The sequence below is a fragment of the Acipenser ruthenus genome, chromosome 11, assembly GCF_902713425.1.
Source record: "Acipenser ruthenus chromosome 11, fAciRut3.2 maternal haplotype, whole genome shotgun sequence".
In the NCBI taxonomy this organism is placed as follows: Eukaryota; Metazoa; Chordata; class Actinopteri; order Acipenseriformes; family Acipenseridae; genus Acipenser; species Acipenser ruthenus.
The window spans coordinates 39,510,662-39,536,478 of NC_081199.1; the positions used below are offsets into that span (position 1 = coordinate 39,510,662).

The 25,817-nt window shown below is 39.0% G+C and overlaps 1 protein-coding gene across 22 annotated transcripts in view; it reads right to left on the bottom strand.

Moving 5' to 3' along the window:
- The window catches only part of LOC117427004 (nebulin-like), an 84,798-nt gene that overhangs the window by 20,583 nt on the left and 38,398 nt on the right, over nt 1-25,817 (bottom strand). For 20 of the 22 annotated variants that reach the window (XM_059033897.1, XM_059033899.1, XM_034045325.3 and 17 more), the window contains 52 exons: nt 25,496-25,699; nt 24,192-24,296; nt 23,987-24,094; nt 23,508-23,819; nt 23,210-23,413; nt 22,648-22,752; nt 22,346-22,453; nt 21,947-22,258; nt 21,407-21,511; nt 20,751-20,849; nt 20,554-20,655; nt 20,097-20,204; nt 19,579-19,890; nt 19,379-19,483; nt 19,180-19,284; nt 18,983-19,087; nt 18,228-18,335; nt 17,890-18,003; nt 17,217-17,414; nt 16,663-16,767; nt 16,142-16,246; nt 15,789-15,893; nt 15,579-15,686; nt 15,228-15,341; nt 14,926-15,123; nt 14,369-14,473; nt 14,083-14,190; nt 13,848-13,955; nt 13,274-13,381; nt 12,840-12,947; nt 12,351-12,455; nt 12,101-12,205; nt 11,816-11,914; nt 11,222-11,326; nt 10,856-10,960; nt 10,197-10,301; nt 9,717-9,821; nt 9,513-9,617; nt 8,881-8,985; nt 8,440-8,544; nt 7,813-7,917; nt 6,263-6,367; nt 4,749-4,853; nt 4,035-4,142; nt 3,427-3,531; nt 3,010-3,114; nt 2,661-2,765; nt 2,257-2,361; nt 1,516-1,626; nt 1,131-1,241; nt 612-713; nt 409-513 (listed from right to left, as the gene is read on the bottom strand). In XM_059033897.1, coding sequence (XP_058889880.1) covers nt 409-513; nt 612-713; nt 1,131-1,241; nt 1,516-1,626; nt 2,257-2,361; nt 2,661-2,765; nt 3,010-3,114; nt 3,427-3,531; nt 4,035-4,142; nt 4,749-4,853; nt 6,263-6,367; nt 7,813-7,917; nt 8,440-8,544; nt 8,881-8,985; nt 9,513-9,617; nt 9,717-9,821; nt 10,197-10,301; nt 10,856-10,960; nt 11,222-11,326; nt 11,816-11,914; nt 12,101-12,205; nt 12,351-12,455; nt 12,840-12,947; nt 13,274-13,381; nt 13,848-13,955; nt 14,083-14,190; nt 14,369-14,473; nt 14,926-15,123; nt 15,228-15,341; nt 15,579-15,686; nt 15,789-15,893; nt 16,142-16,246; nt 16,663-16,767; nt 17,217-17,414; nt 17,890-18,003; nt 18,228-18,335; nt 18,983-19,087; nt 19,180-19,284; nt 19,379-19,483; nt 19,579-19,890; nt 20,097-20,204; nt 20,554-20,655; nt 20,751-20,849; nt 21,407-21,511; nt 21,947-22,258; nt 22,346-22,453; nt 22,648-22,752; nt 23,210-23,413; nt 23,508-23,819; nt 23,987-24,094; nt 24,192-24,296; nt 25,496-25,699 — 6,507 coding nt within the window. Of the gene's footprint in view, nt 1-408; nt 514-611; nt 714-1,130; nt 1,242-1,515; nt 1,627-2,256; nt 2,362-2,660; nt 2,766-3,009; nt 3,115-3,426; nt 3,532-4,034; nt 4,143-4,748; nt 4,854-6,262; nt 6,368-6,941; nt 7,044-7,812; nt 7,918-8,439; nt 8,545-8,880; nt 8,986-9,512; nt 9,618-9,716; nt 9,822-10,196; nt 10,302-10,855; nt 10,961-11,221; nt 11,327-11,815; nt 11,915-12,100; nt 12,206-12,350; nt 12,456-12,839; nt 12,948-13,273; nt 13,382-13,847; nt 13,956-14,082; nt 14,191-14,368; nt 14,474-14,925; nt 15,124-15,227; nt 15,342-15,578; nt 15,687-15,788; nt 15,894-16,141; nt 16,247-16,662; nt 16,768-17,216; nt 17,415-17,889; nt 18,004-18,227; nt 18,336-18,982; nt 19,088-19,179; nt 19,285-19,378; nt 19,484-19,578; nt 19,891-20,096; nt 20,205-20,553; nt 20,656-20,750; nt 20,850-21,406; nt 21,512-21,946; nt 22,259-22,345; nt 22,454-22,647; nt 22,753-23,209; nt 23,414-23,507; nt 23,820-23,986; nt 24,095-24,191; nt 24,297-25,495; nt 25,700-25,817 lie in introns of all 22 variants that reach the window. The other 2 variants (XM_034045316.3, XM_034045313.3) reach the window with 1 other exon arrangement.

Sequence of the window (25,817 nt, forward strand, 5' to 3'; positions counted from 1 at the left end):
AGATTCTTAAGCCAGGTTAAAAAAAAAAATACATATAAAACAATAGCTGATTCATATACAGTATATATACTGTATATACTATATATATATATATATATATATATATATATATATATATATACTGTATATACATATACTGTATATATATAAGTAACCTGCTAAATTTGCAAACTTCTAAAATAAAATAATTTGGATGAGACTAATCTGGAATTTAAGGAAACAGATCTCACATCATGATCATTTGAGCAGATAGATCACAAGAATGTATTCCATAATAATTTTTTTGGAAAATAAATACAAAATGAAAAACTGAATTAAAAACAAAACATTTATATAATAAATCTGCAAAGTATAACAGTAGCTGATGGTGTGGGTTCATTAAGCCAACAGAAATAAGGGCTCACATACCTTACTGGTCAGCTTGGACACCTGCTGGGCCAGTTCAATATCTGGACGGCCAACCATGGATACTCCGCGGCTGGCTTCTTGGCGAGCTTTAGCTCTGTACCCAATCTGTGGGACACATGATGATAACAAGCCTGACTCAGTGTACGATTATGTGAAGACATAAGCAACAGTATACTTATTAATCCCCCGTTAATATAGCTTACATCGCTGATGAGTTTAGCAGCCTGGGTGGCCTTCTTAATATCTGGACGATCGGCAACAGAGGTGTAATGCAGCTGAGCCTTGGCTGCCTGTTTGTAGGCAATCTGCAGAAAGAGTTGAAAAGATTGAAAAAACAACACCACAGAAAACAGCAAACGTTCACTTTCACTGGGGCTCCAAATCCGTTTCTCCTGTTTTAGCAGGGCACAGTACAGTTTGGATAAACACATGTTCAAAAGGGTCTACAGTGCAGAGTCAAACAGCTGATTCGGTTTAATTCAAAAACCAAATACAGAAATTAAACTATTGTCATATAATAGATCTAAATGCAGGGTGTACATAGTGTACTTGCTCACAACAGTCTCCCTTGCTATTATAACACTCTTAACTTGTATCCCTTGTACTCCTGCCCTGTGGTTATCACTTAAATAATAATACAAGTAATTCACTCTTCAAAATGGCAATTGTATTCTTTAAAAAGACAATGCTGTAAGCGTGAAAAGGAGAGTGGTAGTACTCACATTACTCTGACTCTTTGCAACATCCATTGCGTGTTTCACATCAGGGGGGGTCTGCATGTTAGCATAGTTGGACTTGCCTTTCTCATTCTCAAACTTCTGCTTGTATTGTTTCTATATACAGAAGAAAAAAAAATCATTTGCCACATTTAGCTACAACTACAATAACATGACTGCAAAATGAGTCATGAACCATGCTTTAAAGCTATAAATGAAGGTACAACATCTCAAAGTTGGCAGTGGTAAGTGACAATGGGGTCCCTCAGATCCTTGTAGGAGTGTGCTGCTATTTGCCACTTCATCTTTGTCCCTGTGCTATAAGCAAGCAGTCCATTTGTCTTCTGAAGTCCCCTGTGAATCCTGAGAAGCTCAGAAGCCACTGACTCACCTGGCTAAGGATGTTGGAGGCTTCTTTGGCACGCACAGTGTCGCGGGTCTCAGACAATGTGGTGAAGGATCCCATTTGTAGCTCCTTCTTACTGGCTTGTTTGTATTTAGACTGTTGACAAAAAAGCAAAAGGTACTGTATAAAGACACTTCTGATGCATCGCATCGAGAGTTGCTTAGACCAATTCAACCTCAGTTAACATCTACCCCTTTTCAAAGCAGTGACACCTGTTAGTAGATACGGGAATTGAGCATGTGTGAGTTCCACCCCTAACCCTAACCCTAAACCGAACTCTAAATCCTAACCCTAACCCTAAACCCTAAACCGAACTCTAAACCCTATCCCTAACCCTAAACCAAACTCTAAACCCTAACCCTAACCGAACTCTAAACCCTATCCCTAACCCTAAACCAAACTCTAAACCCTAACCCTAACCTTAACCCTAACCCGAACTCTAAACCCTAACCCCTAAACCTAAACCGAACTCTAAACCCTAACCCTAACCCGAACCCAAACTCTAAACCCTAACCCTCACCATGTCAGTGACAGCTACTGGTTCAATACAGTGGACTGATGCAGAACAGTCAACCTGCAATATCATTACCACCTAGCTTAATCAAGTCCATTCTAGTCTATTAACACAAACCAGTTCATTCATTATTACCAGTATTCTGACAACTCTGTTTCAAACAATTTTCCAGTAATAATATTAAGATGCTGTCTGTCTGCAGTGATCAGTACCTCTGACACCAGGGAGCCAACAGATTTTGCATGGAGCATCTGAGGAGTGTCTGCCACAGTCTTGTAGAAGCCTCTGGCTTTCTCATACTTCTCTCTGTATTTCACCTGGAAGGAAGGGAATATAGTATCAGTACAACACAAAGGCGGTAATATCGCCTTCAATATTTCAGCTTTGATTTTGTTTCTTTTTACATTTCATAAAACATTTTGGTTAAATGGAAGATAAAATACAACTGCCCTGGCTATGCCTTAGTAAGATGCAATCATCTTTATTTCCAAAGTCTTAAGTAACAGCTATTATATATAAAATGATATCTATATTTTATGTGAGAAACATTTTTCCAGGTCATCGTTTACAAGTAAGACCATCAACAACAAGGTCACTGGAACGCCTGGACACTCACATCACTAGCCATTTCATTGTTCTTCATCGCCAGCATCATGGTCTTGTCATCAGTCACAGACAGTTTGCATCCTTTCAGCACCTCTCTGTCATACTTGTACTCAACCTGAGGAATAAAGAAGGAAGAGGGGAGCATTTGGAACAAGTCATAGATAGATAGATAGATAGATAGATAGATAGCTAGATAGATAGAAATTAGAAGAAAACAAATTGTAATAATTATATCTCTATATAATACAGATAGATACAGTGTTTAATAATTCTAGTCACTACTGTGCTGGTTACAAAGTGACGCCCTTTACTCCTCAATCTTAAAAAGTTCAGCTCTGCCCCAGAGATGAGTTTCTCACATCGCTCTGTTGGAAGGATGTCTTCGCAGCCTGAACAAAGTCAGGTCTGTCAACGGTCCAGATCCATTTGGCTTTAGTAGCTTCATACTTCTTCTTGTAGGTAAGCTTCAGAAAAGAACAAGACATGACGCATGATAAATATCTATTCCATAGAAAGACAGAAAAAAGATTCTAATCAATTTACCTAGCACTGTTATAACAAGTATACCTTTTTTTTAAAGCTAAATAATGTATTTTAAGGGTTATTTTGCATAATAAATGTACAATTAATTTTGATGAGGTGCACACGACGGCAATTGCCAGTGTTGTTTTTACTTTAGATTTGAATTTCAATTCTTGCACTCAGTAATGACCACTAGGCTGTACAGACATCACTGCCTGTCTCAATATCGCACTGATGGTAAGCACAGGACTTACGTTGCTGATGTTATCATAAGCTTCCTTTGCAGCCTTGATTTCAAAAGCACCCGGGTCGATCGTGACGTGAGCCTTGTTCTTCTCATACTCCTCCTTGTATTTCAGCTGGAAAAGAAGAACAAATCACAGTTAATACATCCCAGTATCAAGGATGCAAACAGCATGTGGTGGAATTAATAACAAGGAGTTGAATGTTGAGAATGTTAAGCAAGCAACAAAAACACACTTGAACTTAGGTCACAAGTTCTATCTTTTTTTTTATTTGGAATCACCAATTTTGTTTTTTTTTTTCATTTTCTCTCCAATTTGGAAAGCCCAATTATTTTTTTATTTCAACCCGGCGCACCGCTGCCACCCCCGCGCTGACCTGGGAGAGACAAAGACATACACACACGTCCTCCGAAACATCAGCCGTCCGCTTCTTTTCAGTGTGCAAGCCTGTTATACAGCCACCTCACAGCTACAGTGTCAGAGGACCAGCTCTGGGCAACTTACAGGCAGGCTCGCAGGTGCCCGACCACAGACAGAACAGCCTTTTCTGTGTGTTTAGGATGCATTCCTGTAGTTCGGTTCATGAGGGGAGTCGATGTGTTTCTAAAGGAGCTTACCATGCTGAGTCTCTCCTTCACCTTCTTCATGTGCTGCAGCGATGGGGTATCGTGCCCCAGGGTGTAGCCTTTGGCCTTGGTCTTATTGTGTTCCATCTTGTAAATGATCTATAAAGGCAATAATAATATATATTATTATTTTTTTTATTTTTTTTGAGAAATTCAATTGTCACGAAGAACCCTGTTTCTTCAGCTCAAGTCTTTGACAATCATAGAAACAGTAATACTGTGAAGTCTTCCACTAGTTCCCCAGTGTACTTGTTTGTGTTGTGATCCAAGGCTACGGAGTCTTGTGTCTCAGTTGGTAGCTGTTATTTATTATCAGAAGGGGAAAGCTGGTGTCAGCCACTTATTCATCGTTTGAGACAAAGTTTAAAGAACTAAGGGGTTCACTAATGCAGCAACAAGGGAATCCCTAGAGATGTATTGAAAAGGGTCATTAGGTTCTAGAACAAGGGAATCCCTAGAGATGTATTGAAAAGGGTCATTAGGTTCTAGAACAAGGGAATCTGTAGAGATGTATTGAAAAGGGTCATTAGGTTCTAGAACAAGGGAATCCCTAGAGATGTATTGAACATGGTCATTAGGTTCTAGAACAAGGGGATCCCTAGAGATGTATTGAAAAGGGTCATTAGGTTCTAGAACAAGGGAATCCCTAGAGATGTATTGAAAAGGGTGATCAGGTTCTAGAACAAGGGAATCCCCATTACTCACGTCGCTCAACTGCTTGCTGACTTTCTGAGTGCGAGCATGTTCAGGGGTGTCCAACACAGAGGTGAACTTGTCCTTTTCCTTCTCATATTCTGCCCTGTATTTCCACTGGTCAAATAAATACATTAAAAAAACTTATATTAGTGAAAAGATTAGTGAAAATAGCAAGATGGATTATGAAAACCTGACTCTACTTGGGGTTAAATCTTTATATCTCTAGCCACTGGAAACTGTATAAAGTGACACTGCTGTTTTTAAATGTATTGTCTAACTACATCTACGATGCAATTGTTTTACACTAGCTCTGATCTGAACTGTGAGGTTGGGTAGGGTGTTTTCTAGAGAACATCCACTACACTGATAACATAACATAAAAGGGGGTGGGAGAGCAAACAGTTGCCTGCTAACTTGTTAATAGGGCAGTACATAAAGATACAATCCTACCAAGCTGGAAAAGTTTAAATTTATAAATAAAAACTAGGCAGTTTTTTTTCTGTGGTAAGCTTTAAATAAATAACAGTGACATTAACTTTGGGTCTAGGTTGCTTTGAAAGTCAAACTGGCGTTGGCCACCCCACTGTTAGCTGAGCTCTAAACTATGGCACTATGGTTCATCAAATAAAATCCAAATAAATTGAACACAAAAGGTTCATGCAGATTCTGTGCACACAATATATGGAAAACATGCCAATAGAAAAGGTGCACAACACATGTCTGAGCAACACAGACTAATGAACACGATGCATGCGATTATGCTGAAAGGTAAAGTTAACCTCAAGGGTAAGGAGGTCCCTGGTGTCTTTGAATTAAAGAGAGGGCAGCACAAAACTATGCATTTCAAAGAAGTGTATGTGTACAAAAAAACCTTTTACATATGTAATGGGCAGTGTTGTGTGATGCCCTGCTGTTAGGGATTCGGCCGTCCTGTCGGTGAGAGGAGATGAGGTTAAAAGCTCTAAAACCACGAATGCAGTCGAGCCCGGCTCTTTTGAATAGCGGTGAAGACGCTCTCTTGCAACGCGCAGGGCTGCCACTTCACACCCAGCCTCGCTCTGTTACACTTAGGAAAATAGTTTATGTTTGAACTTTCTCATTTCTAGATCATAGCTATGAATTTGGATCTAGCAATGGCAATGTAGAATAAAAAAAATTACTCAATATCCTTTCTACTCATTCCTTTTTACTTCCACCTTTTTCGCTTTATTCAAATATATTATCCTTAAGGTAAGTAAGTTAAAAAAACACAAAAGCTTTTCATTTCTATTTATTATATTTCATGCATTCTTAGCGCCGTTAGGAAGAGTCACCTCAACAAATATGGTAATTTGTTAACATTCCCTCACATGTTGCATTAAAAAAAAGCGAGGTAAGAAAGTGTTGGGTAGAAGCTAGAACGCTACAGCCAAAACAATTACGAGGCTTTTGATGTGTAAAGAAAGGAGAGTTTCGCGATTTTCAAAGCCAGGGAAGGCAGGAGGCTGCAGTGTGGACACATGTCCGAAGCAGTGAGCTGTTACCTGGCTCCACAGGTTTGTGTTGTAAAGTGCAGTCAGGATATCCGGCCGCAGAATTTCATTGCAACCCTGCTGCAACAGCTTCTTGGCCACAGACTTATACTTTTTCTGTCAGTGAAGACATGTAGCATGCAAAGGAGGAAGCAACATATAAGAGACAGAAGAAGACAGTGAGGAACATTGAATCCCCAGGTGAACCTCTGCTGTATGTACTCCATGAAGAACCCGGATTCATTTGAGAGGGAGCTGCTGCATGAGAAAGCTGAAACTCTCATTCTGACAAGCACCTTGTCACTTTTATGACCAGGAACTTTATGTCTTTCAATTCGAGGAGGTACCAGGACTGCAAACAAAACATTTCAGGGATCATTCTAATACCCAGTTTGTAGGGCAGGAAGACCAGATTTGGAACAGATCCTGTTAGGCATGTATTTGTTGCATTGCCAAGGATCTTTTATTAAAAGCTAACTCACTGATAACAAAAATGAAAAGGGAACTGCAATGGAGTACATAGAGTCTGGACGGGCACACACAAAGTGCCGGAGGGCATTTTGGGTGGCAAAAGACTGGACAAGATCTGCCAGAAGAGAGACGTGAATGTTTGACCTCATGCATGGAACCAGGTCCGTGCTGGAGGTGCGGTGGAGACCACATGGCGGAAGCGTCTGGCCTTTGGTTTTACCTGGCTGCGATTGTTGGCCTCTTTGGCCAGGATGTTTCTAGGATCATCAACAATAACGCTGTACTTATCCTTCCTCTTCTCATATTCAGCTCTGTACAGCTTCTGCTCAGAATGTCACAGGGGGGTTATAGTGATAAAAGGACTACCAAACACTGTAAACGCAATCTGTGCAACCAATACGGAACTTTATATTTCTGCATTGTTAAACTTTATCAGGAATAAAGGCTCACTTTTCTTTTTTTTTGTGTTGAGCAATTTGACCTCGTATTTCAAAAGATGTCACAGATTTATATGGCAATCAGTGCTTTGATTATTTTTTTGAAAAGCAGCAATCCTGCAAGGAAATGACTAATATCACACTGCAGCAATATCGTGTCACTATTACCCATTGCTCAACTGCACTGAAAGGAAATACCTGAAGCAATTTTATGAGCACATCTTGTACAGGTACACCAAGCCTTGTGTTACAGTTATGGCTTAAACTTTCCTTTATAAGCAGGTTAACACAAACGCTCCAACACTCTCAGGGTGCCTTCTAAACTGTAAAGCTTGGCTTATTTTTCTTTAAGGATTTACCTTAACAGCTGTAAAAGGATCCCTTATAGAAGCATTGAAGAGATAAAACACAGTTATAACAGTTATACAGGTATTACCGACTTAGATACTGTTCACACATTCTCCATCTCCATAGTAATTAATCTTTTCTACTCTTGGATTTTACATTGTTGTTTTTGTGTAAACTGAAGACTCTATACAATAAACGGTATGTAAATATAATCAATAGTACTGTAACTGTCTGTATGTATTTAAATTAAACAGCTTTCTTTTAAAAATATTCCCCTCCCTACTGTCCTGTATTTGCTGAGGGTACCTGATTGATGAGCTGAGCTGCGTGCTTGGCGGTTTCATACAGAGGGTTGTCCGCTGTGTATTTGAAGTTGGCTTTGTTCTTCTCAGATGAGGCTCGGTACTTGTTCTGTTTAAAAAAAAAGAATGCACCGATTATCCCTACAATAGTGTTCCTTTGAAAATACCCAACAGCCCCTGGTTTGAATAAATAAGAATGAAATCAGATAGAAAAGTCAAAGCACCAATAGATCTAGATCTTACTTGGCCTTACATAATATATAGTGTGCAGTATATGATTTATATAAAACTACAATAGAGCAATGAATATGATAAGCGTTACATGGATTAGAAGACCAAAGGGAAGCCAAACATAAATCAGACGTATGTTATTTTTTCTAGATTCTGAGCAAATTTATATATATATATATATATATAAAACATGCAATACCATATATAAATACATACAACTATGCATTTGTGTCCAAAATCTAAAAGTGTAATAGTGAACTGAATACACGTCTTCTTTGTTATTAGGTCCTGGCAGTACTGTCACTGAACGTGGCTTCTCTGCTGTGCCCAGCTTAGTGTTGCACACAGACTAACGAAGTCTCAGTGAGGAGGGAGTCTCAGTGCACCGTTCCATACATACCCCACTGTAGAGGCTTTTGTTGTGCTCGGCCAGGACCATTTCCGGAGTGTCCCACACGTAGCACCCAATGCCCCTCATCCAGGTCAGGTCTTCCTTGTATTTGACCTGGTAGGATGTGAAGATACAATGAATATATTTCTAAAGGATCTCATATGCAGAGTTCAATCTGCCTAAAGTTTTGCAACTACAGTAGGGTTTTTAATGAAAACCTGATTTCTTTGTGTATTTTACTATTTGTCTTTATCCGCGTGCAGTACATTTCTATGTACCTTCAAATTCTTTGCATATTAATGGTAACAACTTCAAGTCATCAAAGCAACTAGTATCAGCTGACTCTAAATACCCATTATTTTCTTGAACCGAAGTTCTTAAGCACACTGAACTGCCCATTTATTTTGTTTATTTTTAGACGATTCCGAGTGAAAGGAGTGCGGCACGTACATCACTGACAGCTTCGCCAACCATGCGATGATGGAAGTTCTCTGGGCGGTCGGGAATAGACCTCCACAGCCCCAGCTCGTTCACATACTTCTCTCTGTATTTCACCTGGGAGAAAACAAAACAAAAAAAGTCAGCATTGAGGTAAAGCCCTTATGAGACAAAGGCAAACGCATGCACATTTAAAATCTGCAGAACAACTTCAAAGACGCAGCTTCCGCTTGGCTTAGTTATTTAAATACAATCCTCACGAAGTATAGCCAAACCAACGAATTCTTTTTTTTTTAATTATTATTATCTTGGATGATATATTAAAAGAACTAATAACAGTAAATTGAACCGTTACAAAAGTTTACCATGTTATTTTTGCAGCTTTATCATGCTTTTCCCATGGTTATAGTTTACCCTGGTTTGCCATATTTATTAATAGGCTTTAGCATACCTTGCTTTTCTTTATAATGCTTACCTATGCTTTAACCATGCTTTCAATATGCTTTATTATACTTTGCTATGCTTTTACTATGGTAAACTATTATAAGGGACAGGTCTACTATTTATTGAAATGCTCAATAACACAAGGATTCGCTAATACTAATGCAGCACACCTACAGCACATTTAGCTGCATCATACTTACTTCGCTGATGTCATCAGTGACCTTGCGATGATAGATGATGTCCAGGGCATCTTTCACGCTGTGGTAGTGTCCCTTTGCATTCTCAAACGTTTCCTTGTAGCGCAGCTGCAGGACGAAACATAGTTTAGAATTGTGAAGTGTCATTGTTTACTGTAAAATTCCCTGTTGATGTGTATGGGTTTCAACACTTTACTGTATACATACATCACTGGCGTTGAGGTAAGCCTTCTTGGCTCTAACCAGGATGGGAGTGTCTGAGATGGGGGTGTACTTGTTCTTCATCTTTTCATACTGCGCCTTGTATTTATTCTTACAAACAAAAGATAAAAAAGGAAGACATCAATAAATACATTTTTAAAAATCACACAGCCCACTCATTTGGTTGTTTAAATGTATCAACATGGCTCTAAATACAGTAACAGAGTAGAAAACTTGCAAACACAGTATTGTTTCTTCAAAGCTAAAAATAAAATTGAACTTTGTAGACATTTAATTACCGTATTTACGCATTTCTCAGCAAACTATTCCTGAAGACCTACTGACCAGGAACCAATCCAACATAAAACATTCCATAATCTCAAAACCAATGCAAAATTCACCATGTTAGCGCCAACAATGTAAGACAAGGTTTCATTTTAAGTTTTAAAAAAAAAGCGGTCCTCAAAAGCTATGCCTCAATCTCACCTCGCTGGTCACCACTTTCATTTGTCTGGCGTGTTTCATGGCTGGTGTCTGAGATTCAGAGGTGAAGTGAGGTCTCTCCTTGGTGGCCAGTTCAGTGTACAGGTACTGAAACAAACACAAGCAAAAAAGAAACAAAGTTTTATAAAGTTCAATTCAGAGATGAGCGTCAACAATATGCGTGAAGATCAAAGTATTTCCATGCATGTCACAGTTTAGAAGTGTAACAGGAAGTGTTGTGTGACACACTGCCATTACGGATTCTGTCTTGTCCACTGTCTGTGAGACAAGATGAGGTTAAAAGCTGTAAAACCTTGAAAGCAGACTCGCATGTGGTTAAGATGCTTGCTCATTGTGCGCAGGGTCGCTGGTTCACACCCAGCCTCTGCCCTGCTGTGTAAGAGTAGTGCAGCAGTGTGGAGTAGTGGTTAGGGCTCTGGACTCTTGACCGGAGGGTTGTGGGTTCAATCCCCAGTGGGGACACTGCTGCTGTACCCTTGAGCAAGGTACTTTACCTAGATTGCTCCAGTAAAAACCCAACTGTATAAATGGGTAATTGTATGTAAAAATAATGTGATATCTTGTAAGTCGCCCTGGATAAGGGCGTCTGCTAAGAAATAAATAATAATAATAATAATAAGAGACACGTTCTCACACCCTACCTGGCTCTGGAGCTGTTGGCCCATTTTGGCCCTCTGGATGTCAATGCTGTCGGACAGTGCAGTGTATTTAGTCTTCATCTCATTACCAGCAGCTCTGTAAACCAGCTAAAAAAAAAAAATTCAACAAAATGAATAACAAGTCACTGTATTGCAACACGTCTAGAACAGTTTTTACTTGAACACCTCACTCATAAAACAAACACTTAGTTACAGCAGCTTTTTTTCTATGAACAGTAAAATATATTTTATACATATAATAAAATACTACGATGCACATTATACCAAACAAACGTTAAAACAAAAGTCGTTTTTATCAGTGCTGCTAACAATGCTTAAGGCCAAAAAAAATCCAATCCTGGTACTTACCTGACTCAAGTGTGTTTTGAGTTCTGTTGCAGTTCTGTATTCAGGAGTATCCAGCACAACAGTGAATTTATCATGCATCTTCTTAGCTGCAGTGGTATATTCAGACTGAAACGAAAGAGCAAAAGTGAGCAAACTGCAAGGCGTTTTCTTTGCTCTGGATTCAACAGCAACAGAATGCAGAGTCTTTCTACTGTTAAAGCAAAGTTCACCTTCAAAGTCAACGAATAGCTGTTGCATATAAAATTGTTAAGTTTTCTTACACAGCAAGTGTTTCTTGTTTTATTTTTTTTAAATGCATTCTAATGGCCATTTATCTGAATATGTGCTTACTAATGCAATGCAAGGAAATAAACTTCATACATTACAGATAAACAAATATAAACATACATTTTTTTTTAAATTGTGTTTTGTAATAGTAACTGCTCATTACAAACATTATTCTTGCATGTTGTCTGCTTCCTCGATGTATTTTATTAATCACCCCTTTGTGTTTCTTCAAGGGCATCCTCTTCCCTGTTAAGCTTGCTTCTCTTTCAGGTCTACCTGCTGTACACTATATTTTTATTTGATATATGCTAAGACAGGTTAACTTACCCAGAGTTTAGACACACCCCGGGCGCGGACCATTTCAGGAGTATCATACAGGAAGCATCCCATTCCCTTCAGCCACTGCAAGTCCTCTTTGTATTTCAACTGAAATGGGAGAAATGATCACTGTTACAAATAAAGGGTGCATGTACCATTAATGTTTTGAAATTATTTTACATCCAAGCACATAGTACAAAAAAAAGATAAATTAAAACATACAGAAAATGTCTGATCATTTTTCTTTAAAACTCGGAGTTAATGCTACATACAAATCACAACACAAGTACTTACATCACTGGTGATTTCATTAACGTAGCGGCAATGCACCAACTCTGGGGTCATAGGCATTGAAATCAGGTGCCCTTTCATGTTGTAGTAGTTTGTCTTGTAGGAGATCTGTAAAACAAAGAACAGTATAAACAGAACGTTAGGCTAGATGATCAAGTTAAAACAGCAGACGTTTTTTCCGTACCGTTATAAAAAAGGTAAATTGTCTGGACTAGTAACACAGAATTGATCAAAGCTGTAAAATGTGACTCACATCACTGACTGCTTCCTGAGTGGCTTTGACTTGTCTGATTTCAGGGGTATCGTAGGTTGTATGGATCTTGTCCTTCTCATGCTCATACTTTTCACGGTATAAACGCTGTGAAAGAAAAAAGCTACTTCATTCCACGAGCAAAACGATTATGTAAAACACAACAGAGGCGATAAGTTTAATATACATTTTTTGGTGGGGCTAACAAACAAAGTCACACTGTGCTTCAGTTGACTAACCTATATACTGTGATATGTTTTTTTTTTTTTATTATTCAACATTTGGAATGACACCATACATTTACTCTGTATTCGTTTTACTGGGATTGACGTATTACTGGTTTATGATATTCTCATTGGGATACTTTACGGCTGCCCCACTTATTTTTTCACCATTTGGCAGCAATCGTTCCATCTTTATTGGTCCCTTAACAGTGAGGAAAGGGAGCATGAGCATTCCTGCAGATTTCCAGTGACTCTTAGACTGTCTTACCGGGTTAATGACAGTGTTCGTCTTCCTTATATTGACAAAGTTCACGCTGTCTGGCAGCAGAGTGTAGGACTTGGCTTTCATGTGCTCATAGGCTTCTTTGTACTTATGCTGTGAAAAGATGAAGGGGGATAATTAAACTAGCTACATTTATGGGAAGGAAAAAACAGTTAACATTTTACTATTGAACTCTTAAAAAAATATATATACAGTATATATATATATATATATATATATATATATATATAGCAGATCAATTTTCAAATAAATATTTAACTTGTTTTCAATTAGCCTGTTCTTAGGAAACATGATCAGCAATTTTTTTTAAATTATAAAAGGAAATGTAAAACTGAGTCACACCTGACATCCTGCTTAACTCACATCACTCACGAAAACAACAAAATACCAGAGCCAATGTGTTTGTAATTGGTGCTTACGTCGCTCTGGACGATGCTGGAGTGTTTTGCTTGTCTGATGGCTGGGGTGTCAGAGGGAAGCGTGTATCCAGTCGGCATCAATTTCACACTGGCTTCTTTATACAGATTCTGTGGGGAAAAAAGAAAATATATGAACTCGTTTTCCTCTGGGGTTCAAAAATGAATGTCTGGACTTAGGGTCAATAAAACCACAGGTACTGAACTGAAATTGACAGATAAGTTAGAAAAAGCTATAATGCAACCACTGCTAAATCTAGGTTCATCTCAATGTAAAATAAAAAATCAGTTCTTAAGACAAAACGCTCTTCTGAATGTCATTAATTATCAGAGCAAGAGCAGTTAAACGCTTTTTCACTGGTGATACTTGCTCATATTTAAAACTTTCTTTTTTTTGGATATATGGGCTGTGTTTTATATACAATGTGTCAGTATCATTGGGTTATATGGTAGTCTGTATAAGAGGTGAAGGTGATAAGGGATGTATCCAAAGGCAGCTGCTCAGTCATGCGTATTCTAAACAGGGTGTGTGTTATACTCTAGAGTTTATGGTGTGCGCTGCCACGGTTCAACCTACGCTGCTCTGGATCTTGTTAGCTTCACGCGCTCTCTCCAAATCTATAGAGGTGGCACAGGAAGTCATTGTGCCTTTGACGTTCATCACATAGTCATGACGATAGACAAGCTAAAGAGAAACAGAGAAAAAAATACATTTTACACTGTCTATTACATTCATTTACATTTTAAAACATACGCAAACTTGGTTGTAGGTTTTTTGCGTATATTATTCTTAGAAAAAAAGAATTACTTACGTCGCTCATCTGGTTGTTACTGATGACAGCTTGAACATAGGTAGGAGTGTCTGTAACCACGGTGTAATTGTTCCTCATATAATCAGCTGCCTTAGCTTTGTATTGTACCTAAATGGACAGAAAGAAAATGAATACATACTGTACATGTGTTTTCTTAGATTGGCTTAATAGCCACTCTTCAATGTTTTCCAAAACTGGGGTTCAGTACATTACTGGAGGTAATAAACTGCAAACTATTGCACTACACGAGAATCTGGTTGGTCACCAGCAGAAGGCAATCACTCACGTCACTTTGAAGATTGTAGGCGCTCTTGGCCCGCAGAATCTCAGGGGTGTCATAAACAGCGCAGCCAATGCCCTTCAGCCAGGTCAGATCATCCTTGTAACAAATCTGAGGAAAAAGAATGAACAGCAAAATTCACTTGCTACGTACGTTTACCGTTGGGATTTTTAAACACCTTTTGTAAGGGTTTTGTAAAGCAAGTGGATTGGGGTAATAATAAGACGTCACTCCACTCTGCAGGACCTGGTGTACTTTTGAGGTGAAAGGGGTGCTTTATGAAGTGAATCTAAAACAACAACACTACATTAGTTAACTCAAGATGTTTTATACCCAGAACAAGGTGATCTGTACACAGTAATTCACTGATCGAGTGCTTTAGGACTTGGTCAGCAGTTCAGTTGCTTCAATTAAATAATTAAGGACCCCAAGAAGATATCTGGATGAGAACAGGTGAAAAGCAAATTACTTCAGAACCATTAAGATTGATGGGAGTTACAATGTATATGTATATATTGTTTCTTGGAGTGATGATTTTGAAATGTGCGGTAATGGATTCTTACATCACTGAGCTGGTCGTTGACCTTCCGGGCATGGATGTAGATCTGTTGGTCTGGCAGGCAGATCCATTGATGGAGATGCTTGCGGTAGTCAATCTCGCTGATCATGTTCTGGGTGTTCTTTGCAGCGACAATCTCCAGCATATCTGGGACTATGTGCACCTTGGCCTTGGTCTTCTCATAATCCGCCCTGTATAGGCGCTGTAGGAAACGAAAAAGACAAAGAATCACACCCCTACCACCCCATTGTGCACACGTGCCTGTGTTAATTCATGAACTTTAATATTACCGTATTGAGTACTCACATCGATGCCCAGTTTTCCAGCTTTAAGGCATCTCGCTGTGGCGGGGTCGTCCTCCACAGATTTGGGCAAGGTGTACAGAGCCTTGAACTTCTCGTAATCCGCACGGTACTTCAGCTGAAATAAAGCAGACAGCTCTGGTCGAAACATGTTTTCAGTAAATACACCTGCTTTACCTAAGGAAGCCCTCTCGTCAGCTTCTACAATTACAAGCTGCAACTGCAACATCATTTTAATGAGATGTGGATAAGTTCAATAAACAAATAATATGTTATCGTGCTCATTTTTCACAGCTACTTTAGACTTCACGTTTCACTGTTACTCTGTAGTAGTGTTATCTAATGCTTTGCTTACTGAGCTGCCAATGGTCTTCTGCTGTTTGGCGAGGGCCATTGAGAAGGAATCGGAAGGCAGTTTGTAGCTTGTAGCTTTGATTTTGTCCCAGGCATCTGTGTAGAGTTTCTAAAGAATACAAGGGAAGTGCATTTATTTAGTAACAACAATTAACAACTGACATGACAAAACAATGTGAATAAACAAGAAAATAAATGTTTTAAAACCTACATTGCTGTAAACGGTCTTCAGACCCTTGACTCTGGTGTAATCCACAGTGTCCAGAACGCTGGTGTACTGTTCTTTGGTCTTGTGGTAAGCCGCCCTGTATTTCAGCTGTAAAGAAGAAAACACAAATGAGAAACAGGAAAACAAAAAAAGGTTGTAACTGGTAAGGAAACCAGGCTCTTTTTGAAGCCCGTTAAGAAATACAAATGTGAAATGTACTACTTGAAATAAGTAATTTAAAGTATTTACTTCATAGGGTAAAAATATTAGCTATTAAACAATGTGCAACATTTCAGCTACTGTAAATGCACAATTATTATTATTATTATTATTATTATTATTATTATTATACTTACGTCACTGGAATGCTGGGCTGATGTCACTGCAGTGACATACACCGGGGTATCCGTGACAACACTATAGTTCTTAAACTCTGCGATTCCAGCAGCTTTATAGAGGGTCTGAAAAAAAAAGAAGACTTGATAAAACTTGAGGAAATCTCCATAGAGCACCACAGATCATTAAAAACAAAGCCAACAGACAATTCCTTGTCTGCTACTTGAAGTTTATAAAGTGTGTTGTGTGTGTAGGGTGTCTCCTATGGTACAATGAGAGACGTCACATTGTTGAACGAGCTCCATTTATTTTGCTTGGGTTCGTTCTAATAACACTGTGTCTCTGTAAATGATCAGACACGAATGAACCGGTGGTGGTTCTGAAGTTAACCACATGTTCAGGTACACAAGCGATTGGCTTTCTTCCAATCGACTGGGTTATGGGTTTACAGCTTAAATGTAAAGTACAATGAGGCTTGAGAGAACATTGTGAAAGCAACACATTACTGAGAGCATGAGTCAAAGTGGGTGTGAATTCTTACATCACTCTGGAGTTCGTAGGACTTCTTGGCACGCATTATCTCAGGGGTGTCCCAGACAAAGCATCCCATTCCCTTCAGCCAGGTGAGGTCTTCCTTGTAATACACCTGAAACAGGAATAATCAAGTCTGGTTAGAGCAATGTGATAAACTGCTTACCATTGTTTAGATACCTTACACTTCTAAAGAGGACCGACAACACAGCAAAATGCATTCAGAATCCAGACATACCGCACTCACATACTGTAGATATTCTGTTAACCATTGGAATCAAGTTGATTTAGTTCCCTTTAGTATTGTTCAACCAATTGGATTGCAGGATTTATTTTAGAAAAAAAAAAAGTCCTGAAGTCCTCCACTGCAGCATTGTGGACACAGTCCTCCATGTTAAGTATGCAATAGCCCTCTAGTGTGTGGCATTAACTGTTAATACTGTGTTATACTGAAGCAGCACTTTCTTGTGAGGACCCATTTGTTTGCATGTGTAAAGTGTTCAATTAGAACGATAGGAAAAGCTGGAGATTGCTAAAAACCAAAGATACTACACATAAACTTACATCGCTGAGGATCTCGTTGGCCTTTCTGGCACGTATGACATCGTGCTGGTCGGGCATGCAGGTCCACTGGTGCAGATAAGTGCGGTACTCAATCTCACTCAGGATCTGCTGGCATTTCTTAGCCATGACGTGGCTCAGCATGTCATGAGGAATATGGATCTTAGTCTTGCTGTCATCATAAGCCTTCCTGTAAGCCATCTGCAATACAATGTCAAAAATGTCAAAACTGCCCAATGGCAACAAACACAATGCAAAAAACCCTGAAATGCAAATATCTATCTATCTATCTATCTATCTATCTATCTATCTATCTATCTATCTATCTATCTATCTATCTGTCTATCTATCTATCTATCTATCTATCTATCTACCACAATGCTTGTTATTAGAGGTGCAAACCAATATAAGGCAATTTATATATTGAAAAAAGTCTCAATAAAGATCCAAATGCTTTTATCGCTGTTGGCAAAGGCTTGTAGCTTGATAGTAGACATTGTAGAGACGTCTTGGTTGCACACTCATCATATAACTTCTATTTATAAGAACATGACCACTACACATTACTTATTACATCTTCAAAATGTCATTTTATTGTTAAAAACAAAAGCAGCACACATTCTTTTGGGGAAGGTTGTCTGTTGTTGAGCTCTGGTTTGATAAGAGATTAACTTACCAAGCTCTTCATCTTCTCAACAGCCATGGAGCGGACAACGCTGGGGAACTCACTGATATCCTTACCAGCCAGGTAGTGCCCCTTGGCCTTCTCATGTTCCTCTTTGTATTTCACCTGCAGCATAGTGACAAATCAGTGACATAGCTGAGGGGTACCAAATGTATTCGTTTCATGGATTTTAAGGGAAACGTGAGTACTATTGAATATGACTAATCAACATTACAGTTTTAATTGTTATTTCATTATTGTTATTTTTATTAAGTTTTTTATTTTAATCGAATTTATGATAGTAAAATTGCGTATAAAGATACTGAAGAATGTTTTTTTTTTCTACTTACATCACTGACAATCGTCTTTGTTTTTTTAGCAATCACAAGTGGCAGGTGATCTATAGGTAGCTGATAGCCTGTAGCCTTGCTGTTATCCCACTGTTCTTTATAAAGTTTCTGCAGAGTACAAATAAAAACACAAACACAATAAGAAAATGAAATGCTGCTTTCAGTACAATACAATTGTGTGCTTAACAACTCCTTTACAACACAATGTTTTTTATATTTTAAATGCAGAATATTCTAAGCATGTATTTAGCAACTAAAATTCAAACCAATCTCAATGTATTATTATGAACAGCTGTCGGGATCAATATATGAAACCTCAGCTAATCAGGTTCATGAAGAATGTATTAGCATTATCCCATGTCAGATGCCCTCTCAGCCTAATTGGGCTACAGCTTGGGGTACATGGAGCTGCCATACACTGAACAGTGATAAATGGCACACAAATCGTATACCCACTTTTAATTGATTTCATTTTAGTAACTGGTATACAGTACAGGCCGCCTCAACATTGAAGTTGACATTAGTTTTAACACAAATAACATATACAGCCTAACAACTATACTTATATTAATTATGCAGTGCCATATAAGCTATTTTTTACATTCTGCTGTATTATATTGTTTGTCATATTAAGCTTAAAAACATAAAACATTTATGATGTCCTTGGAGGTCCCAGAGCTCAGGTGTGGTAATAATCTGATTTGAACTGTAAGTTCTAACTGTCCAGGTTTTGGTCCTTCAGAATGTGTCCATACCTCACTGATGATCTTGGCGGCGTCCCTGGAGTGAGCCAGTTGAGGTGTGTCTGCTGCCCCAATGTAATGGCCCTTCTCCAGATTGAAGGACTCCTTGTACTTCAGCTATGGATATAAAACAAAATGCAGACAGGTTTCCAACCAACATAAAATACAACAAACCTCCATACATCAAATGGTTATTTTGTTCTACTTACGTCGCTCAGATTTGCGTTATTTATCTTGGCCAGAACAATTTCTGGAAGATCAACCACGCTTGTGAACTTTGCAAAGTTATCTACGGCATCCTTCTTGTAGTGTCTCTGCAATTCAAAATAAATAAAGAAATACATCGGATGTTTTTAGGCACAATACCTGAATGAAAGAAAAATGACACAAAACAGAAACCAAACTTACACCGTTCAGGATCTCCTGTGCTTTCCTGACTTTCTGATGATCAACCGAATCCATAGCGATCCAGCCACACCCGCGAATCCATTCCAGGTCAGCTTTGTAGATGTACTACAATACACAATGAAATTCAAGCCAATTCAAAACTTCTACTGAACGTACAGTGCATGAAACCTAATCACCAACAGATATCCGATCGCACTCACGTCGCTCTGGAGTTCATAGGCTTTCTTTGCCTGGATGACGTCATTCTGGTCTGGCAGACACGTCCACTTGTGCAGGAGATGTTTGTAGTCGATATCGCTAACCTGGATCTGGTTTTTCTTAGCCAACTCAAAGGACAGCATGTCTACCGGCAGGTTGAACTTAGTCTTGGACTTGTCAAATTCCTTCTTGTACTCTGCGTCACTAGCGATCTTGGCAACGTGCATGGACCACACCAGCTTGGGATCGTCCTGGATGCTGCGGCAGCCCACATGGTGTCCTCTCTGCTTCAGGTAGTCAGCTTTGTACTTACACTGAGAAAAAACAGAAAAGGGAAATGTGAAAGATTAGTGACTGGCAGTCAGTGAACAGTACAGGTTAGCCTTAATCTCCAGGCAGTTTGCCAGGGCTAGTTTTATCAACACATGAAAGACATTAAAACAATGACATAGTTGACTTGCCCAGCCCATGTATCCTACAGTAATTTGGTACAGTTAAATGTGAAAATAAAAAGACATACCTCACTCTGAATGTTTTGTGTTTTTCTGGCTTGCTCGACAGAGATAGCATCTGCTGGAATAAAGTAGCTTGTGGCTTTCATCTTGTCCCATTTTTCTGTGTACAATTTCTGTTGAGAAAAACAGTGAATAGCATTTAAAATTAAGAATTTCACAAAAGAGAAAATGAACTCATAAATATGCAGCCATTTTGCATCCTGCGCTGTCTAGCAATTCTAACAGTGATCTGTGTCACTACTGCATTAGCTGGAATAATTCTGACCAAAACAAGTAATGTCAACTAGTTCTGGATTTGATTAAGTGTCATATAGACTCTTAACCATGGCTCCTCACTAGTGTTATAAAGGGCCACTGAAATGAGGGTATAAATCAGTTTGCTTTAATTTAAAAAATAAAACACACAACAACAACACAACAACAACCACAACAACAACAACAAACAAGTCACTATTCACCTACCTGGTTAAAATTATTAGCTATTTCTCGTGCCGAAACCAGTTGTGGCGTGTCAACCAGAGTATATTTGGTCTTTACGCTATTCCAAGCCTCACGGTACTTAGCCTGAAAAAAAAAAAGTATTTTGATAAGTTCACCTCAAACAAATTGCAGCAGATTTTAAACTAAAAGCATGTTACCAAGACTCTGTTTTTACTCACATCATTGAGAATCTCAGCTGCCTGCTTAGCAGTGACATAATCCACTCTGTCAGTCACAGCAGTGAACTTAATGCTGTCTGCTTTGGTGCGATAGTGTGTCTGAAAATAACATGAAGAAAAAGAAGAAAATGTTAACCCGTGTCACAAAACCACCACACAATTTGGAAGAACTGTCAGTTTCTACTTGAGAGAGACCCCTGGACTGAATCACAAAGGGATATTCAGGGCAGGTGAAAAAAATGCATTCCAGCATTGTACAAACCATGATACAATACGGTATATGCATCGCACAGTATAATGATGGGAAAAGCCTGGGAAACGACAACATGGTGAAAACATAGCACGGTAAAGCGCAAGGGCTATGTAGGTTGTGATGATTCTGCAGTAGCAGGCTGCGGCCCCTTTAAGAGTCGTTACGTATTTCCACTCTGCCCTTCTGCATGACTGTATGCAGTGAGTATGTGCAGGAACAAAGAATGCTTCAACCCTTAGGGGTGTAACGGAAGAGATGAGCTCCATATAAGCGGGAACCATATTCCTACTTGTGAAGGAATTAAGTGCTGATATAATATAATGTATTATTCTAACTGGAACCTGCCTTTACCCTGTACGCTCAAATAAACGCATCATTACAAGATGTATATGACTGTACTTACATCACTGATGATGTCTTGGGCATTCTTAACTTTCTTGACCTCCAGGGAGCCGTCTGGCATCCAGCCAATCCCACGCAGCCATTCCAGATCAGCCTTGTACACCACCTAGTGACAGCAGAGGAACCAGCATTTATTCTCTCGCACATTCTTCTTGTATTTCTACAGTATCTTAGACAACAATATATTTATATTTCACATGGCAAGCTGTCAGTGCAGCTATTAGAAAATACAGTGTACTGCACACAGAAACCTCGATTACAATCTTCCGGTTTTGAGGAACTTTTAACTACAGGTAGTGTGGCTTTTTTTTGTTTTTTTGCTGGTTTGTTTAAATAAAAATAATAGATAAATGACTAATAAATGTAAGGACAAAAATGGCAAAATGTAATATTATGGGGCTGCATATCTTAATGCTCAAGATGCTTTTGCAAGTAAAACAATATATTGGCACAGCATCAATATCACACTAATGATAACTGTATCCACGATGCTTATTGCAGATATAATAACTAATTGTTTAATCGGTCCGATCGCACTCACGTCGCTCTGGAGTTCATAGGCTTTCTTTGCCTGGATGACGTCGTTCTGGTCTGGCAGACACGTCCACTTGTGCAGAAGGTGTTTGTAGTCGATGTCGCTGACCTGAATCTGGTTTTTCTTAGCCAACTCAAAGGCCAGCATGTCTACCGGCAGGTTGAACTTAGTCTTGGACTTGTCAAATTCCTTCTTGTACTCTGCGTCACTTGCGATCTTGGCCGAGTGTACAGCCAGGAGAAGTAGGGGGTCATCTTGGATGCTGCGGGCTCCAATGTGGTGTCCGGTTTGCTTGCGGAAGCCTGCCTTGTACTTGTACTGTTAGAAAATTATGTAAATTAGCGTTTCAGTCTTAATATACTGTGGTGCATATTAATATACACACAAACAAGGTGGCCAACTTACGTCACTAGCAATGTCTCTGGAAGCCTTGGCCTTGGTTATTGCAATTGCATCAGCCTTGATGCTATAGCCCTTTGCCTTCTGGTCGTCCCAGGCCTTTTTGTAACAGGACTGCAGAAAAAGAAAAAGGAAAATAGCTTTTACTACAGTAACTAGTAGCTAAAGTATATAACACATTCTAAACTGTGAAATTAAGACAAAGAGAAGGCGAGTAAGAACACTTGCAATCTGCTCCATTTACAGGAGAAACAAGGGAGTGATAAGTATGTTAATGCACAATACAGTGTACTTGTGGACACACTTACTTCACTGATATTAATGGCATTAGCTTTGGACAGCACAACGGCAGGTGTGTCGGGCATCACATGAATGGTGGTCTTATCCTTGTCCCAAGCTTCTTTGTACTTCCACTGTTGAGAGAAGAGGAAAGCACTTCGTTTGCGCATTTTCCTGAGCATTCTGTAAATGATTTCGACAGTATGTTTTGTAGCCAATTATATACACATTTATTGCCTGTTATTGTATTCACAAAATCAACAAGCTATTATATGTCCAAAGGCTGTTTAATTGGATAAAAAAAAACATAATACTGTACATTAATGCATCATAGACTACTAGATACAATGTTATATTATTGAAGCGCCAGTGAACATCTTGACTTAAAATGGACCAGTCCATTGGTACATTTTAAGGACCAAACCAGTCTACATTTTTGGAAAAATGAATCAGCCAAATGTTATTATTTATGCTGTTTTAGGTCACTACCTAAGAGTGTACAGTATGGTAAACAATACTGACTTGTGTATAAAAACAATTGTACTTATGATACTGATACTAAACCAAAAAAAAAAGTTTTTAAATTCTTACTTGACTGAGCTGATCAGCATTGGCTTTGGCCAGCACAATGGATGGCAGGTCGACCGCACTGGTAAATTTCATCGTACTAGGAGGCTGACGGTATTGTCTTTCACTCAGGTTATCTTGAGCCTTCTTTACTTTCAATACATCCAGAGAGCCACTGGGCAACCAGCCACAGCCTCGGATCCATTCGAGATCAGCCTTGTAAATAGCCTGAAAGGCAGGAAAACAGCTAATAAATGAGATTGCCAACCAAAATATATACATCCTAACATTACAGAAAACGTAAAGGCAGAGATAAACTCACGTCACTCTGGAGTTCATAGGCTTTCTTTGCCTGGATGACGTCGTTCTGGTCTGGCAGACACGTCCACTTGTGCAGGTGGTGTTTGTAGTCGATGTCGCTGACCTGGATCTGGTTTTTCTTAGCCAACTCAAAGGCCAGCATGTCTACCGGCAGGTTGAACTTAGTCTTGGACTTGTCAAATTCCTTCTTGTACTCTGCGTCACTTGCGATCTTGGCCGAGTGTACAGCCAGGAGAAGTAGGGGGTCGTCTTGGATGCTGCGGGCTCCAATGTGGTGTCCGGTTTGCTTGCGGAAGCCTGCCTTGTACTTGTACTGTAAGAAAATAATGTGAAGTCTTTCAATGATTCATTCCTAATATACATATCAGAACTAAAAAGTGTACTTTATACCCCACTGGTGTTGTATTTCTGCAAGATTTTTACAGAACAGACTAGGTTTTTTGTTTGTCACTTTCATAAAATAAAATAGTAATAACTTACGTCACTGGCGATATCCCTGGAGGCTCTGGCTGCCTTGATTGAGATGGCATCGGCACGCAGGTCATAGCCCTTCTTCTTGGACTCTTCATTAGCAAGTTTGTATTGTTTCTAAGAAAAGAGACATCATGCACATTATATAAAAATGACTTTAAATGATTTTATATACAAAAGAAACTTTGTTTTGCTGGTATTTGATATCACCCACCTCACTGGTGTTGATCTTGTTCTGTTTGGCGAGGATGATCTCTGGAGTATCAGGCATGACGTGAATCGTGGTCTTATCCTTGTCCCAGGCCTCAGTGTACTGGCGCTGAATAAAACATTTAAAAAAAAAGTGTAAATCCTTTGTGCATTGTAAAGAGCACCCAATGTCTGTAGAGAAACAACAGTCTTGGTTCTGCACTGACAGACATCTACGACTTTACTGCAGAGCACATCATATTAGGACTTCCCTTGTTTATGGTTAGTGTTTCTATTCAATGGTTGCAATTAATAAACACCTGGATAAAAACCCCAAAACAATTCTGGTCTGTGGTTCTGGATATCAGTGGTGTCCGCTCTGCAAATGGCTCACCAACAGAACTTAACACTGGAACTGAACAAGTTCAGGGCCTGGGATGTGTTATTAATGCTTTTAACCAGCATTTTACACAAGCTAGTAATGCATTTAATGGTGATTCCTGTATGAATGTAAGTGCAGATATAAGTAAAGATGACTCAATACAGCTCTGTAAAGGCATTTGTGCATAGTTCAACTATCTTAAAAACGTGCTTTTCTTTTTCGACAGCGTAAAAACTTCACACTCTAAAGTAGAACTCATGTTATTAAGAGCTGTATTTTTCCTTTGTTTGATTATGGTGATATTTCATTTTTACATGCCTCTGCCGAGCAATTCAAAAAACCGGATCGCCGAGTGAACAAAGCAGACAGATCTCTATTAGAATGCCACCCTCAAACCCATCACTGCCAGTTACTGGCTTCTTTAAATTGGAAGTCACTGAATTGTAGAAGGCAATTGCACTGGGTACTTTTTGTATGTAAAACTGTAATAGGTTTGTTGCCAGGTTATCTAGGCTCGTGTTACAGGTAAATATACCAAAGTATAGTTTATGATCTACTGTATCACTTAGTTATTAAGTGCCTCGCAACGGTCCTGGCTAAACAGCATTTAGTTACAAGGCCCCTATGGCTTGGAATATCAGCTAAACATAAAATAATTACTAATATTACATTTATTTGTTTCAATGTATGATGTTGTCTTTTAGAGTGATGTTGTTTTTAATTATATGAAATTACTGCTGTCTGAGAATGAAAGAATGAATGAATGAATAAATAAATAAATAAATAAATAAATAAATAAATAAATAAATAAATCACTATTGAACATTCTAACAGTTCCACTGTGATGTCAATTAATGGCAGTTCTATGTAAATATTAATTTAGTTACATCAAATTCTGGTGTGGAAACGGCTAATTGTTTGGCAAGATGCAAGTAAGGATAGCTGACCTTGTTCATAGTTTGTGCATTGTTCTTTGCCAAGACAATTTCCATGGAGTCTGTCACGCTGGTGAATTTGACGGTGCTTGGATGTTGGCGGTATTTCCTCTCGCTCAGGATCTCTCCGGCCTTCTTGACTTTCTCAACATCGAGTGAACCCATGGTGGACCAGCCAACGCCCCTCAACCACTCCAAGTCAGCCTTATACACAGCCTGGGTACAGAGGAATAGACATTCAAAACAGCAAGTATAAAAGTTTAAAGTTTCCCCATAACAAGGCTACTTCACTTTCAGTGCTTCATTTTCTCATCGTTCTTATTTGCTAAGCTAC